The sequence below is a fragment of the Paramisgurnus dabryanus genome, chromosome 21, assembly GCF_030506205.2.
Source record: "Paramisgurnus dabryanus chromosome 21, PD_genome_1.1, whole genome shotgun sequence".
NCBI lineage: Eukaryota > Metazoa > Chordata > Actinopteri > Cypriniformes > Cobitidae > Paramisgurnus > Paramisgurnus dabryanus.
In genome coordinates, this window is record NC_133357.1 from 28,195,330 (window position 1) to 28,211,362 (window position 16,033).

At 36.0% G+C, this 16,033-nt stretch overlaps 2 protein-coding genes across 2 annotated transcripts in view; one reads left to right on the forward strand and one right to left on the reverse strand.

Annotated features, from left to right (window-relative positions):
* LOC135772796 (alpha-2,8-sialyltransferase 8E-like) overlaps nt 1–3,962 on the forward strand; it is a 39,508-nt gene extending 35,546 nt beyond the window's left edge. Inside the window, exon 6 of the mRNA XM_065282322.2 lies at nt 3,452–3,962. Coding sequence (XP_065138394.2) covers nt 3,452–3,911 — 460 coding nt within the window. The 3' untranslated portion in view covers nt 3,912–3,962. The remainder of the gene's footprint in view (nt 1–3,451) is intronic.
* LOC135775928 (alpha-2,8-sialyltransferase 8F-like) overlaps nt 1–16,033 on the reverse strand; it is a 1,056,838-nt gene that overhangs the window by 38,802 nt on the left and 1,002,003 nt on the right. The window lies entirely within an intron of this gene.

Here is a 16,033-nt window from a genome sequence, read left to right on the forward strand (position 1 = left end):
TTGATTTGATTGGCCATCTCAATGATTTTTGACAAGGTGTTCAACGTAATGCTGAGTTGTAGGAACTGGAGAAACGGATGACGTTAAAATACCGCGAGAGTGATTTGAAATCAGAATGCTGTCCATGATCTTTCGAGTCGCTCTCGCAGTACTTTGATGTCATCCGCTTGTAGGTTCTTGTTGCACTTCATAAATAAACTGCGCATCCTTATCGTAACGCGAAGGTTAACAATACATATTGTTTATTTCTGCAGTATCTAACATTTGATTGTACACAATGATAGTTTTACTTAGTCATTGAAGTCAGAAATCTTCAGCACAGTAACGTTTATTTCTGCAGTATCTAACATCTGATTGTACACAATGATAGTTTAGTCATTGAAGTCAGAAATCTTCAGCACAGTAACGTTTATTTCTGCAGTATCTAACATCTGATTTGCACACAATGATAGTTTAGTCATTGAAGTCAGAAATCTTCAGCAGGAATAAACTCCTGCTACAATGAAAATCGCGCAAAAGCAAGTTTAAATAGAAACGATCCATGGTGCTTCTCAAAGCAACGTTATAGAAACTTTTAAATTCAGAAAGAAAAACTTTTGGAAGTTCAGGGTCATTTGAACAAAATAATCTTGACCCATGATCTGCAGGCAAGTTTATGTGATTGAAATGTAGACAAACATTATTGTCCAAATATATTAGTTTCTTTTAATACAAAACTAACATTTTACTTAATAAAGGTTAAATTAACATTAAGATTAAGATAGCCTGAAAATCCTTCAATTCTTCTAATTATTTATTATAAATCAGTATTTTAAATGTGGCTTACAATCACTAGACTGATCTGGGCCAGAATCACTACACTGATCTGGGCCACATACCTCCCAATCACAACTGGCCCAAATTTTATCTGCCATCATGGATCCAGTGCCATCATTGCCACACCTGGCCCATACTTGGCTGACATGTTGCATGCCGTTGCCGGCAGCACGCCAGCAGTGCCATCATGAGGCCACATTCGGGCCGAGTCCGTCTGCTATCTGGGTGGTTGAGTGAGGGTTGATGGTCTTGCCTGTTTTGCATTATCAACAGACTTTTGATACTTATTGTGTTCTATCAGGTGATGAAATTAAATGTCTGACCAAGTTTGTTGTGGCGAATGCAGGGCTCTCAGGTTTTATTTAAAAGTTTGGAGTGAGATAACATCTGTTAGGGGAGAGACCCCTCTGCCCCACCAAATTCTCAAGTTTTTGCTAGCAGTTCATTGTTACCTATTATTCATAACTGACCAGCACAAATATTAATTATAACAATTGGTAAGTCTGATAAAAGACAGACAAATGTATCCAAATTAAATAAATTGCTCTACAAATTAAAAAATACAAATGTATCTAAATTAAAATGAAATCTGTATTATATACAGTAGGATTGCAGCACTTGCCATCAGCGTGTATTTTAGGCTGTGTTTAAGAGAGAGATAAGGTTACATGTTCAGTACTACATGGCAATAATAATGAAATACATCTCTGGTCCTTTCATTCATTTCAGGAAGCCTCTACGTTAGTTTCAGGTAAGCTAAGCTTCTGATTGTAATGCGGTTGGAGAGTTTTTAAATAAATCAAGCATAATTTAACACGTATTTGGCTATATTCAAGAAACCTGCGTTATTTACAGCATTTATCGGATCTTGATCTTCTAACTTTCACTCTGTGCGTGCACGCGCCGTGCATCCACGTGATTGACATCAGAGGAGCGCAAGAAAAACTCGAGACAGCTAAACTCGACAGATAACTTCCCTGCGCCTCTTCCATTAATTGTATATAGCAGGAAAAGTTATCAGTCTCTTAGAAATACAAGGTGTGAGTGTGTAAACTGACTGAAATGCGTGTATCTCACAGTGAATGCGTGAAACTTGAGAGCCGTGCGAATGTACTGTTGTTTCTCCGCGATTAACTTTGTCCTTTACAGACATTGCAGCTTGCAATCTTAATGTCCTGCACACAGATTTCGAAATGCTTTTACACAACAGACATGTTCACGAATGATAAAAATTTAGTTTGTGCAGGAGGGTGCATTTTCAGGAAAAAGGTAAGCTAGTTAGTTACATACCTTTGATGATAAATAAATACATGAATAGGTAAGGTAAGATGCTTGTGTTGAATGGAGCCGTGAATCCGATCATGATGACATGCGGACAAAATCATGGCCACAAATGATCTTTTATGCTACATTGTGGACACTTCTTTTTCTTATTTAGTCTAAAGTATGGGCATAAATTTAGAATTTGTTCCCAATATTCAACAGTTTGTTATAATAAATTAACAAATTATTATAATATTTTGTAATTACTATTACAATTATTATTACTTGAAATTATGAATTAGCCTAGTAAAACATGTGGATGTCATGGAAACAAATTGTTAATTTGAATTATATCCGGAGTTCCGTATCAAACTGGATCTAAGATATAGCAAACAACTGTATGTAAATACAGAACAACACACTACAGAAGTTACTACAACATTTTAACATGTTCTAGGCAACAGTAAGTAAGGGATAATGTACAGGCAGCCGGTAGTTATCGCAAATTAAAAAACGGTTAGTTCCAATCCTTGATTCTGATTGGTCAAAAGGTGTGCCTTATTCACAATAAAACACGGCTATGACTGCTTCACCCAATGGTTCTGTTTATCACTGCACCCTTAGCAACACCCTTAGCAACCACACGTATGGGTTTGTTGTTTTTATTTGAGTTTTCATGCATATCACACATTGGAACACATTTTTGTTCATGGTCAGGGACTATTTTTTCTAGTGGAAGGAATGCTTTTTATTGATTTAACTTCATGAAAGTTGCACTAATATTTTTTTACTTTAATATTGTGTTGTAACCGTTTTATAAAAGCATAATGACAATAGCTCATGATGTGAGGTCACGTCACACTCACTGTGGGCTCATACTATGGTCATAATTGGCATCAAGATTTATTTTGCCCAAGCATATTGTGGCCTAGTGGTTAGAGAGTCAGACTTGTGTGTGTAACCCAGAGGTTGGTGGTTCGATTCCCACAGCTGGCAGGAAGTGATTGATTGTTGGGGTGTTGCAGTGATAGTTTTCACGTGCGTGCATTTGTGTTTATGTGCATTTGTGTGTGTCCATGGCTTGCAGTGGATGGCTTCACTACTTAGTGGAGGGGTTAAGTGCAGAGACAATCATGTCTCTTTCACCTTTTTATTGTCCGTATAATATTTTTAATTAAATGCTGACGTCTCTGCGACATGTTTCCAATAAGCAAATGCTAGAATATTAGTTCTCTGAGCATCATCTGGTACTTTTCATCCCATGTGCTTAGTGTGGGTAGTATGAGCTGACAGTTAGCGTGCATTGACCTCATACAAGACAAAAACCATTGAATGTGCATTGATATGTGTGTGGTTTTGTGTATGTTTGCAGTGCCAAATTTGATGAAAAGCGTCATGGTCCATTACTCCAGCGTCTGAAAGTCTATGGTAATGCAAGTCTCCTCATGCCTGCCTTTGCAAGCCCACAGAACACTCAACTGTCAATCAGTACCCTCAAGAAACTTTGGCCTCTACGTCCTGAGCTTCAGGTGGTCTTCTTTAGCTCCAGCTACCTCATGGACTTGGACAGCTTCTGGAGGGTGCATGGCATGAAAGCAAAGCGCCTCTCCACGGGTTTTATGTTAATTAATGTGGCACTAGAGCTGTGTGATCATGTGCATGTTTATGGATTCTGGCCATTTGACATCAGTCTGCAGGAGCAGAAACTTTCACATCACTATTTTGACAATGCAAGACCTGTAAACGTACACAAAATGCCAGATGAATTTCTGAACTTGCTGAAGCTGCACAGTCAGGGGGTGTTAACACTGCACCTACAGCCCTGCTGGTAAACTCTGTGATGAGTGTTTGAAAGTCTGAATTGAACTATGCTGCATTTACATGCTATCAGAAATTTGATAATTCCTAATTCTGATGTCGTGATTATGAGCTTGTTGTGTTCGGGTGCTTTGTTGTTGGAATAAATAGAGGATGCCAGGTTCATACTTGCGTGTTTTAGGAAAATGTTATTTAAACACAATGGGCCCTATCTTGCACCCAGCGCAATTGACTTTGTCAGTGACGCATGTATCATTCGTATTTTGCACCGGCGCACAGCGCATTTTTCCCTCCACAGAGGCACGTCGACAAACTAGGGAATGAACTTGCGCTCCCTGGGCGGTTCAGCGCAAAAAAGCAGGCGTGTTCTGGCGCAAACCATCCCTGATGTTATTTTGCAGTTTCAAAAAACAATTGCGCCACTGACCAGAAAAAACTAGTCTAAAGTCAGTGGCGTGTTGCGCGTTGGTCATTATGCTATTTTAAGGGCGCATGCTTGACCGTAATGTATAGCGTGCACAACGCGCACACACTTTGCTTATCTAATCTACACAGATGCAACAGTTATTTTTGCAAATTATAAATTGTTACAATAAAAATATTAACACATGAGATAAGGGGAATCATAGTGGTGAGCATTGTAGTGATAGTTTTTATTAATTTTGTGTGGCTGCGTTAAAAAATGATCATGCAAATAACGATTAAAATATTTTCATAAGTTTGTTGTGTGGCGGTATTACGTTTATTTTATATAAATAGTAATTAAAATGTTTTCATAAGAAACCTTAATGTATGTGAACTTGATTTGTAAGTGTACTTTGGGGTTGGACCTTGCTTGCGTTTCTTGGGTCCGATTTCAAAGCCCCCAAACCCTTTCAGCGGTGAGGGTGGACGCAGCGATGTCCTCTGCTGGCGTCAGGTCATGTATAGAGGCAGATCCACCTCCCGTTACACGGCGTGCCCGATTTATGCTGGCAAGCTTGGGATTCCCCCGTCTCCTGACATCATTGTAGCGCTTGGCGCAATGATATGCCAGCTGATGAGACAATTATGGCTATTTCCTCTCACGCCTGTTTAACCGACGCTGATTTGGGCGGGTTTCTCCCATCCCCATACAAACAACTTCTCTGTCTTTGACTGCTCTTACAAGAACGTCGGTCTCCTCGGCTGTGAACCGCTCCTGGCGTGCGCCTGGTAAATCCGTCATAATAATAGCAACCCGCCATGGAACTTGCACCCTTGCGCTTAAAGGGAATGTTGGATAGCGTTCTGATTGGTTTATTTGACGTTACGCCCAGAGCCATAGAAGGAGAGAGTTACGTCAAGTCCGTTGACTCCAATGGAATGGTTTTTTTACAGCAATGGCGGACCACGGAGTCTCTCCAGAGTTCCCGGAAGTCACAGTCAGCTCCATAGAGTTGCATTAGAAAGATTGAATGTGTTGAACTTAATACAAGATTTAAGACTTAATACGCTTTACAAATAAGATTGTATGTTTGCAATACATGTGAATCGAATGACTTTATGCATCAGTGTGTTTGTAGTGCATTATTTCTCATTTAATAAGTACATTTAGGGGGTGTTAGTAGAAAACGGGTCAGGTTAGGACAAGCTGTGGATAACTTTAGCAACACACAACAAACCACGAACAGCCTTTTATTGGTAAATTTTGTTTTCTTAATGCAGAGTCATCCATTATTGTAAATATTGTGTAATTAGAGAGGCTATTAAATAAAGTGATGCTGGTATAAAGTGCATATTTATGCATCAAACGTATGGGTGGAGTGTTTTTGACACTGTGGTTTTGCTGGTTAATAAATTAAATAAAATAAATGTATTTATTAATAACTTGTCAAATGTATACTTACATAGTTAAGAGATTAGTAATCATTTAAAGTGATGATGATGTTATTTCCCATCAGATGTTTATATTAACAACAAAAAGAAAACTACACTAAGCCAGAAATATTATTATAATTTATAATAAATTAAACAAAGTGCTTTGTAATTCTTTTTTTATGTTGTGCTTTATATATTAATAAATTAAACCAGTATGCGTTACATACACAGCACATTCACTTTGTATATTATTAACAGGCATAAACTTACATTAGTACACAGTGTGATGCATTTTAAAGCTTTAAAGTTACTAAAGGCAGCGTAAAACATGTTAACAAGGGACATACCAGCAGATGACCATACAAATCTTCCTATATTGGTGAATTTAATTTGTCAAAAAACATTGTTTATATAACTACATAACAATACTACCTTCACATTTTGATGTGATATATAAATATTGTAAAAAAAATACGTTTCTTGACTATAAATTAAGAAAATCACAGCTCTTTGCCTCTAACTCAATGTATTTCAATGGCTCACTATGGGCTTCTAGGAACTAACTGAAATCTCAGTGAATCACGTGAAGGCCGAGCTTCTGGACTTCCGGTGGCACAACTCTGTTTTTCTATGGCTCTGGTTACGCCCAAACCACACATATGAACAATGAACCTACTTCAGACCAACCCCTTATTGATTTGCGCCCGGCGCAAGAGTTATTTCTCCCGCCGGGAAAATAGCAACAGCGCCAAAGATCCGCCCAAAAAGTCACTTGCGCATTGCGCTTCGCACTTGCGTTTCAGATCGTTAAAATAGGGCCCTTTATCTTCAATAGCCTACAAAATAAATAACTGATTAAAAAACAAGATTCTGTCTATAAAGACGTATCTTTTGTTATCACTTTAAAACTAACTTTAACTTCTTATATTTTTAAAACTGTGGTGAGCATTTAGTTATGAGTGGCAATTTTCTGCAAATTTGTATATTCCAAAAACTATATAAATATAAAGCTTATAATTCAATTCAATTCAATTCAATTTTATTTATATAGCGCTTTTCACAATTGTCAATTGTTGCAAAGCAGCTTTACATGAGTAGATGTAGAGGAGAACACTGAAAATCAATACATAGTATAAGAAGTAGAATAAAGCGGCTATGGATAAACCGTGTAAGCGAGCGTATTAATAATGTCACGTATACAGTAAAGTGCTAAGTTAAGCTAAAGTTAGCTGACTCTCCCTGGGACTAAAACACCCCCTAGGAGAAAACCCACTGGGAAAAAATCCTAGAAGGACAAAAAACCCTAGGGAGAGATTAATATTTATTTATTTATATATATATATATATATATTTATATATATATATATATATATATATATATATATATATATATGTATATATATATATATATATATATATATATATATATATATATATATATATGTATATGTATATATATATATATATATATATATATATATATATATATATATATATATATGTATGTATATATATATATGTATGTATATATATATATATATATGTATATATATATATATATATGTATATATATATATATATATATATATATATATATATGTATATATATATATATATATATATATATATATGTATATGTATATATATATATATATATATATATATATGTATATATATATATATATATATATATGTATATGTATATATATACATATATATATATATATGTATATGTATATATATATATGTATATGTATATATGTATATGTATATATATATATGTATATATATATATATGTATATATATATATGTATATATATATATATATGTATATATATATATATGTATATATATATATATATATATATATATATATATATATATATATATATATATGTATATGTATATGTATATGTATATGTATATATATATATATATATATATATATATATATGTATATATATATATATATGTATATATATATATATATTTATATATATATATGTAAAGACACGGTAGGGATAGGAAGCGGGTAAGCGGATTAAACTGGTTCAGTCGTTGGTCGCACATCGGCTGGGCATCACGTTGAAGGACATCCAGTAGATCAGTGGTGCGTTGACCTGGGTCTGTTTGTCTCATTGTCCTAGGGGTCGAGGACGAGACAGGGAGACAAAAACAGAATTCTATTAGTGTAGGGGCCGTTCGCATGTAATGCAAGTGTCATACATTATAGTGGTTTAATTCAGCTCGGTTCCAGACAGGCTAACTATTGCGGCAAGAGTAAATTACCCATATGAGGTATGTGAGTGCTTTGTTCTAGACAAAATAACTACTGCGGTGAAAAGTTCATTTATTGGACATTCTATGTGAATGCTTTGTTAAAGAAGAATGTCTTAAGTTTAGATAATAAACATATATACTTTCACACATTTTGGTTTTATTATCACCACATGTTGCTGTGTGTGGTTGTTAAATAAAGTGTCTTGTGTTTATGCTCAAGTGGGCTCAGTGATATGTTAACAACAATATTATGGTGTTTTCTGGCCTAAAAGAGGGAAAACTCACTGTTGTATGTCTCGAAAAAAACTAATGCATTTTGTGATGTAGATTACCTAGATATTACACTTTAAAAAAAAAATTGACTACAAAGCCTACAAAACCTCTTAGCCCCGGGGCCTCACATTAGGTTAAGGCGGCCCTGTCCATATGTTTATTCGAGACAGTACGCCGTACATTTCTTACGACAAGGATATTTGTTTCAGGACCGCTTTCCCAATACTGACAAGGACATTTAAGGTTCAATGGACAACTTGCTTTCAATGAATGGTTAATGTCTGTAGCCCTTTTCACACACATATTATGGAAAAATACAGAGAACACTGGGAGTTGTTCGTGATTATTTGATTTTTGGTTAAAGGAGCATTTCACCCGTAGAAACATTAATCTTTATTGAAAGTGTGTCATGTTTGTAGTCGAAATGTAACATACATTTATAATTTGGTGCCTATTTGACCGAGAAAAGGGGTGTTTGTAGTCTCACCCCCTCAACAAAGATATTGCACTTTCAATGATGCAAAACGATGATTTTTACATCATTGAAAGAAGGAAGTGCAACACTGAAATCAGTATTTCTCCTCTCTCAGCGGCAACTGAGGAAATGATGCATGACCATTCAAAAACATGACTGGGGTTATAACTATACAAAGCTTAATGCATAAAATGCGTTTCATGTTTAACTTTATGCCTTTTGGAGATCATTTCATCTTCCCCTCGCTTAAATGTTTTCATTAACAGATTTTTTTTACCAGGGGTGCCCAAACTTGTGCATGTCACTGTACTGATATATACTATACAAATAATGTAAGTTGAATTTACTTATTTGAAACACATTATCTGCAATGTTGTTTTTAACGTTTGTGCGTAATATATTATTTTTTGTCTTTTTCATTCATTAGATTTTCAGCAGTCCGTGTCAAATTTGATTTCAAGGTAAGATAGCTTTACATGTCTTTCATTGTGCTTTAGTGATCACACAGGCCCTGTTTATGTTCTTAACCGGCATGAGTTTCTTTATTGTGATATACACAAAACAAGATATTTTGATAAATGAGGTTAAGTACACGGCTGCTCATTTACTTCAATAAAATGTCTTTTTCCTATTATGGAAGTCAATGGGTACCATCAACTGTATGATTGACATCATTTATCAGATTAAAGAATTTCTGGCAAGTTTATAACAACATGAAGGTGAGTAAATGATAAAATTATAATTTTTACGTAAACTTTTAGCTTTGAAGGATTATTTACTCAACCCCATGCCATCCAAGATGTTTGTCTTTCTTTATACAATCAGAGTTATATTAAATACTGTCCTGGCCAGTGGTGGCTCGTGACTGCTCTTCTGAGGGGTGCAAATTCAAAATAAGTGTTCAGAGTGTCATGTGTGTTGCTCGTGTTTTCAAAATATGTGTTTGTTGCGTCATGTAAACCATGTGCATCACTTGTCTTGTCAAAAGAAGTGCCTGCTGCACACGCGTCAAAACCGTTTATGATAAAAGAGATGCTCACATTCACAAAATACACACAACACATTCACTTAACAATTAACTCTGATTACACATGAGATAGTGCAGGTATCTTTTATCATAAACCCTTCAGACATGTGTGCAGCAGGCACTTATTTTGACATGACACGTGATTCACATGGGTTTATGCGATACGCCTAACACATATTTTAAAACGACGAACCACACGCATGACGGGCTACATACATGTTGGGATGAGCTTCGCATTGCATTGTGCGCCCTCGGAAAATAAGTCATTGTCTGCCACTGGTCCTGGTTCTTCAATGCTTAATAATGGCATTGACTGGGCATCAATGTTTTGAAGCTCCAAAAGTGCATCCATCCATCATTAAAGTGATCCATATATAACCCAGTGGGTCTTCTGATGCAAAATGATAGGCTTGTGAGAAAAACTTTATATTTTTTTAAGCTTTAAGCGAGTTACGATGCATATGTAATGTAAACAGACTACAACAACTCAATCGCATTGTTTCTCACGTGTCTCTACTGCACTCAAAAAAATGAACTTGGTTGGAGTCAGTTTTACTAAATAATTTCTTGTTCACTTTACTTAACAAACACAAGTAACGGCATATGATTAATTTAACTTAGTAATTTCAACAAAAGACTGTGTCTTGTCAGCTTTACTTCAAAATTATTTGTTCAGCCAATATAACATTGTTGCGTAAAAGTAACAGATTAATAGCCTGGTTAGCCAGACCTACATCAAGATGTAAGGTCTGGCAACTCTTCACACAAACGGCTCAATGCAAGGGGCGGGATATAAGGTTGTCCCTCAAAATGCCTCTGCACGCAATAGGATAGCGCTATGACGGATCAGAGCAACGAAGAAGGTGCAGAGGTTACCGTAACCAGTCGGCAAAACTCCAAACACATCTTTCTTGCTTAAAAAGGACTTCAGTAGGGTTTATTTGCTCTTCTCTCAAAGAAAAACATAAGTCTAAGTCCTCCAGAGTCGCGGCCAAAGCCGCTTCAAAAGATAGCTGTTCGCCAGCAGCAGCAGCCATTCTCTGTTTTCAAGTAGGAACCGTTGCAGCTCTGTCGTCATCATGTTAAGCCCGCCCCACAGACGCTACACACGATGTGATTGGCCTGACCAAATTTTGGTTTTTGGACCGGTTAAGTGTATTGTGAGTGCCTAGACTAAACCCTGGCAGCAAATATATTTTGCGGCCGCTAGGGTGCGTCTATTTCTAGGCTAACAGATTAATAAAACCAATACAGACTTGCATCTCATTGGCTGATGATGCTGCAGTGTATTATGGGTAAATTGTTGTTCTGGCAGAATTGTTGTACCCTCTTGCAAAACTGTAGCACGATTAGTTAGGTACCTGAGTAATAAGTGGCCAAGTATAAGTTAATTAACTTGTTCTGATATATTTTAGAACACAACAAACCAACAAACGGTTTGAAATGTTACATTGCATTTCAAATATGTTTGTGATATGTTTGATAAACTGTAATTAAATAAAGGTTGTATAGAGCAGCTGCACTCTGATTGAATGATTCGTTGTTATGGAGTTATTTAATCATTATTTTTAATTTTGTTGTCATCAATTAAATGTTTCATAATAGTGACTTTACTAGGATTTCTTTAGTCCATGCAACATTTAAATTGTCCATTTTACCCAAACTCTTTTAGTAAATACTAAAACTAACATTTTATTTGTTGACATTACTTAACAAAGCTATGTGGAACCCACTTGACCAAGTTTTTTTAAGTAAATCCAACTTTTAATTTTTTTGAGTGTGTGTTTCATCACAATTCATATTACGACTAGTCATGAGATGCATAACATCCAATGCGATAACACGTGCCGCCATATTTAAATTGTCTTTTTAACTTTGTAAATGTCTTGTCTCTATCACAAAAAGCTATAAATATTAATAATTTTTCTCACAAACGTATTGTTTCGCTTCGGAAGACATTTATAAATCCACTGGGTTATATATGGATTACTTTAATGATGGATGGATATACTTTTGAGCTGAACTCTGTCCTAGTCCAGTTTGAAGACATTTCTCATCATGAATGTAAATGTTCATTTAAACCCCCGTTTTAAAGAGCTGAACGGTATATCTTGATGCGATGACGCACATGTATTTTGTTTAAAAATATAAGCTCATGTGAGCGCCTGACACGCTAGAACTGTTATGCTGCTAAATGATCTCTGCTTCAGCGTGGATAGTGACGAGCTCCCTGATCTCTGCTTCAGTACAGTTTGCCGACCTTTGTTAAACCCTTGTTTTAAAGAGCTGAACCATAACTTCAAACCTACGCCATTGTTTCTGCGTCTCATTCACAAAGAGGGCTTTCCAGGTATCTTACGGTAATGTTACTAGGTCCTCTTTCCTGGAACAATCCCAGAACATCTACGGCACATGTTTGCGTTCACACAAATGCCTGTCTGCCAATTTTATGGATATTTTCTGGGACCAAAGTGCTGTGTGAATAAGGTTATACTTTACTCGATTACACGAACACTGATGCAACTATGAAGTTATATTTGGTGCAAAACAACTGCACACCTGTGACAGTGGAATTTGTATTTGTAGAGATTATCCACACATGTGTATCAGTAAATTTGAAGTCACAGAGGAAGAGTTGCAAACTTGTAGATTTTTTTTCTTTCCCTCAAATACAACACAACAGTTACACATTCACAAATCCTTCAGTGCAGCTGCACAAATTCCATTTTACAAATCACAGATTAAGAAACTCACAAGCTCACAATTTTTGCTACAATTGCTGCAGTAAATATGGGGCATAACCTACCTGAACGCCTGCATCAAATAATGTGAAGTCACACACAAATTTTGTACATTCGCAAAATCAGTTTGTGCATCTGTGCGATAAGACTTGCATGTGTATACAATTTTTTGTACAGGTGGCGCCCCCGACACTCACTGAAGCAGAGTTTATTAATTACCACCAATGTTTCAGCAAAGTAAATCGCCTTTATCAAGGTATTATTTTCACCAAGTGGATAATAATACAAATGGGAGTGCTAATTATACACACATGAATGTAATTACATACAATACTCCAATGATTCATTAGTAAACAAAATATAAGTTTCATAAATTTCAAACCATCAACATAAGTAGATAAAAAAATACAAGCAGCAAATACACACATAGGCCTACATTTAAATAAGATACCAAATGATGTAAGTCCCATTCATTTTTAAAATCATAATTAGGGATGGGCACGAGTGCTCGATTGCTCGAGTACTCGAACGTGGCATCGATGATCGATCACAAAAACGATGATCATGTGGGTTTATTTATTTATTTATTGTGGATATGGCGGCATTTGGATGTCTGGTTAGCATTACAAGCGCATGTGGTAGTAAAGACTGGGTCTGGAGATGCGTGTTTGAAGTCGTGTCGAGCTACGCAGACCGACGTATGACATCAGTAGCATTACCATGCGTGATTAAAAAACAAACAGATAATTCCGCGCGACCGCGCATCAGCAACCCGCCGGTCCACGTAATGCGCGGCAGCCCGCAAAGCCGGTCAAACCTCACATCAATGAGGCACTATGGTTTAAAAGGATGCCGTGATTTTCAGAAATACAGTCAGTCAGTTGCAAAATGTACAGCGCCGTCAAAAGTTCAATGGGTTATCATCTCATATCTAAACATCAAATGTCACGAGATAGACTTTACATCTTGACTGAGGTAAGAGGACGACACGACACAGCTAAATTCTAAAATGATAGCAAAAGACTTAAAGCTGCTTAATGTTATGAAGCTTGTGCTTTGACTGGACGTGTTTAAAAGTGCGCTGTTTATGATGCACATCCACAAAGGGAGTTAAACTTTCTTTTTTTTAGATAACTTAGTTGAAAACTTAGTTGAAGTCTTGCATTTATGCAGATAGATGGACGTTGTACATTTATGTTGTATAAAGGCTTAATATTATGTAGAGTGCGTCATATAGAAAGCGCTTCGGTTTGTGTTTGTTAACCCTTTAGTTTCATTCCATCACGCAGCTTTTCCTGTTAGAGGTGTCTGTTAAAAACATTTAATTCATTAATAATCTAGTATGTGTTCATTGTTCTGTCATAGTTTCTTCGAAATTAAGTTTTATTTGAGTGTTTTTAATAAAAATATTTTCATTTTCACCATGACGTGTACGCCCCGCCCCTTTGATTGCCCCGCCCCCAGTTAATCGAGTACTAGTTCTTCAGACCTATGGATTAATCGAAATGAAAAAATGACATAAATGCACATCCCTAATCATAATACCTATAAAAACAACCCAAACAAAATCTACTTTTAAACCATGTGTACCAATGTTCGCATTTTATATACCTAAAAGGCCTCCTGTCTAAGTAAAAATTGGTCAAAATCACCTCACCTCACCTTCAAGATGGAAATCAAAATCCCCTCTCAATTCCTATATACAATAATGAAGTAATAGGATGATTAAGTTCAACAAAATGCAGTGCTAATGGCAGGTTCATATTTCTGCATATTATTGCACTCTGATGTTTTGTGATGTGTGTTTTATACTCTCTATTTGTTTTTCCTACATATGATTTACCACAATAACATGTTGTCAAATAAATAAGCTTGTATTTGTTTGGGGGTGAATCCCAAAGATGTTTCCATATCATTAAGATTCTTAATAAAATCATTTGGTCCCTTATATATTATTTTTAGACTTTATATATTACATTTGACTGTAAGGAAGACTTTTCTTCAATGTTAACGGATGATAACTGTCACAGGAAGGCAAACATGGCAAGATGAGTGGATCCAAATGCAGTTTTTGAGTGTATTAAATCCAAAAAAGGTACAGGAGCACAGGCAAGAACACGAACAGTAACCCAAGACAGGAAACAACCAACATAAAACAACGGCTGACAAACAGGCAATTAGGGTAATTAAACGTGACAAGAACCAATGACAGAACAGAAACAATTAATTACTATGGAAACAGATGGGCAGTGGGTGGAGTATGAATTAATGTCCATGGCAACAAAAAGGGGGCGGGGCAACAAAGGAACAAGAGGGAAATAGGGCAGACACAGACAGGACTCATGACCTTGGCCATACCCACCATTGAGGTCCGGACTGTTTTAGTGAGTATCATAGTAAATTACTGATTATGTCTTAATATGTCTTCCGAATGTAAACATTTTATTACATTCTGTCTTAAAGCCTAAAAAAACAGTACCTGTTGAAGTCATTAAAGTTACTATAATAACAAAAGAAGAGAAAATCACTCACTAGTCCTGACTGTAACTTCGGTAAAAAAGATTAATCCATATTTAATTTCAAATAAATACCTTTTGTTTGCCAACAATCCTTAATGTTGAGCTCTACTCTTTGAAGTAAGTTGGTTTATTATTGGTTTATTATACAAGTTCAGCCTTGCATTATGTTTGTATCTTACAGTTACTATAATGCATGTAGTAATGCATGCAGGGCAAGAATAATATTTTTCTGATATGGGGTAATGTGAAGTATTATAATAATTACACGTAGTTTTCTTTCATGGGATATGGACCCCCTAAAGTAGCCTTGGACACCCCATTTATAAAATTCTAGTTCTGCCACTGGATTATTGATGTTGCATTTCAGCATATTAATAAGTGTGTGCATATTGTGAATTAATTTAATAAACCAATTCTTGTAAGCCTTTAGTTAATTCACTAAACTGATCCTATCAGGGACGTGCACAGGGGGGTTGCTCAGGTTGCCCGGGCAAATGCCCATATGCCCTTCTCGACTCAAGTTGCCCTTCCGAGGTGGAAAAAAATTAATTGTACTTTTACTTCATTTACACTATGCAGCGTTCCTTCGTTACTGTATTTTAATTAATTACGAAATTTGTATTTTATTTTTAAATTGCTATCTTGTGTTTCTGGCGCATTCGCGAATTAATGACTCGTTCGAATCGATTCCTTACAAAGTGTTGCAAATAAATGAGTCTTTTGATTCGATTCTTTACAAAGCGAATGGGCCAAAGGTTTTAAATTGGTTCGCGAATCAGTTTGAAGGAATCGTTCAGATCGCTGCAAAAACGGAATCGTCTGAAGCTGTTTTACTCGTAACCTATGTAGAAACACGCAGAATATAACCAGTGTTGGGTGACGTGGAAATGAATTTACCAATCTTTTAACTAAAAGCATAACTTCACACATGTACCCGCCATTACATACACGCGACCTGTTCGTCATCAGACACAGTTAAAC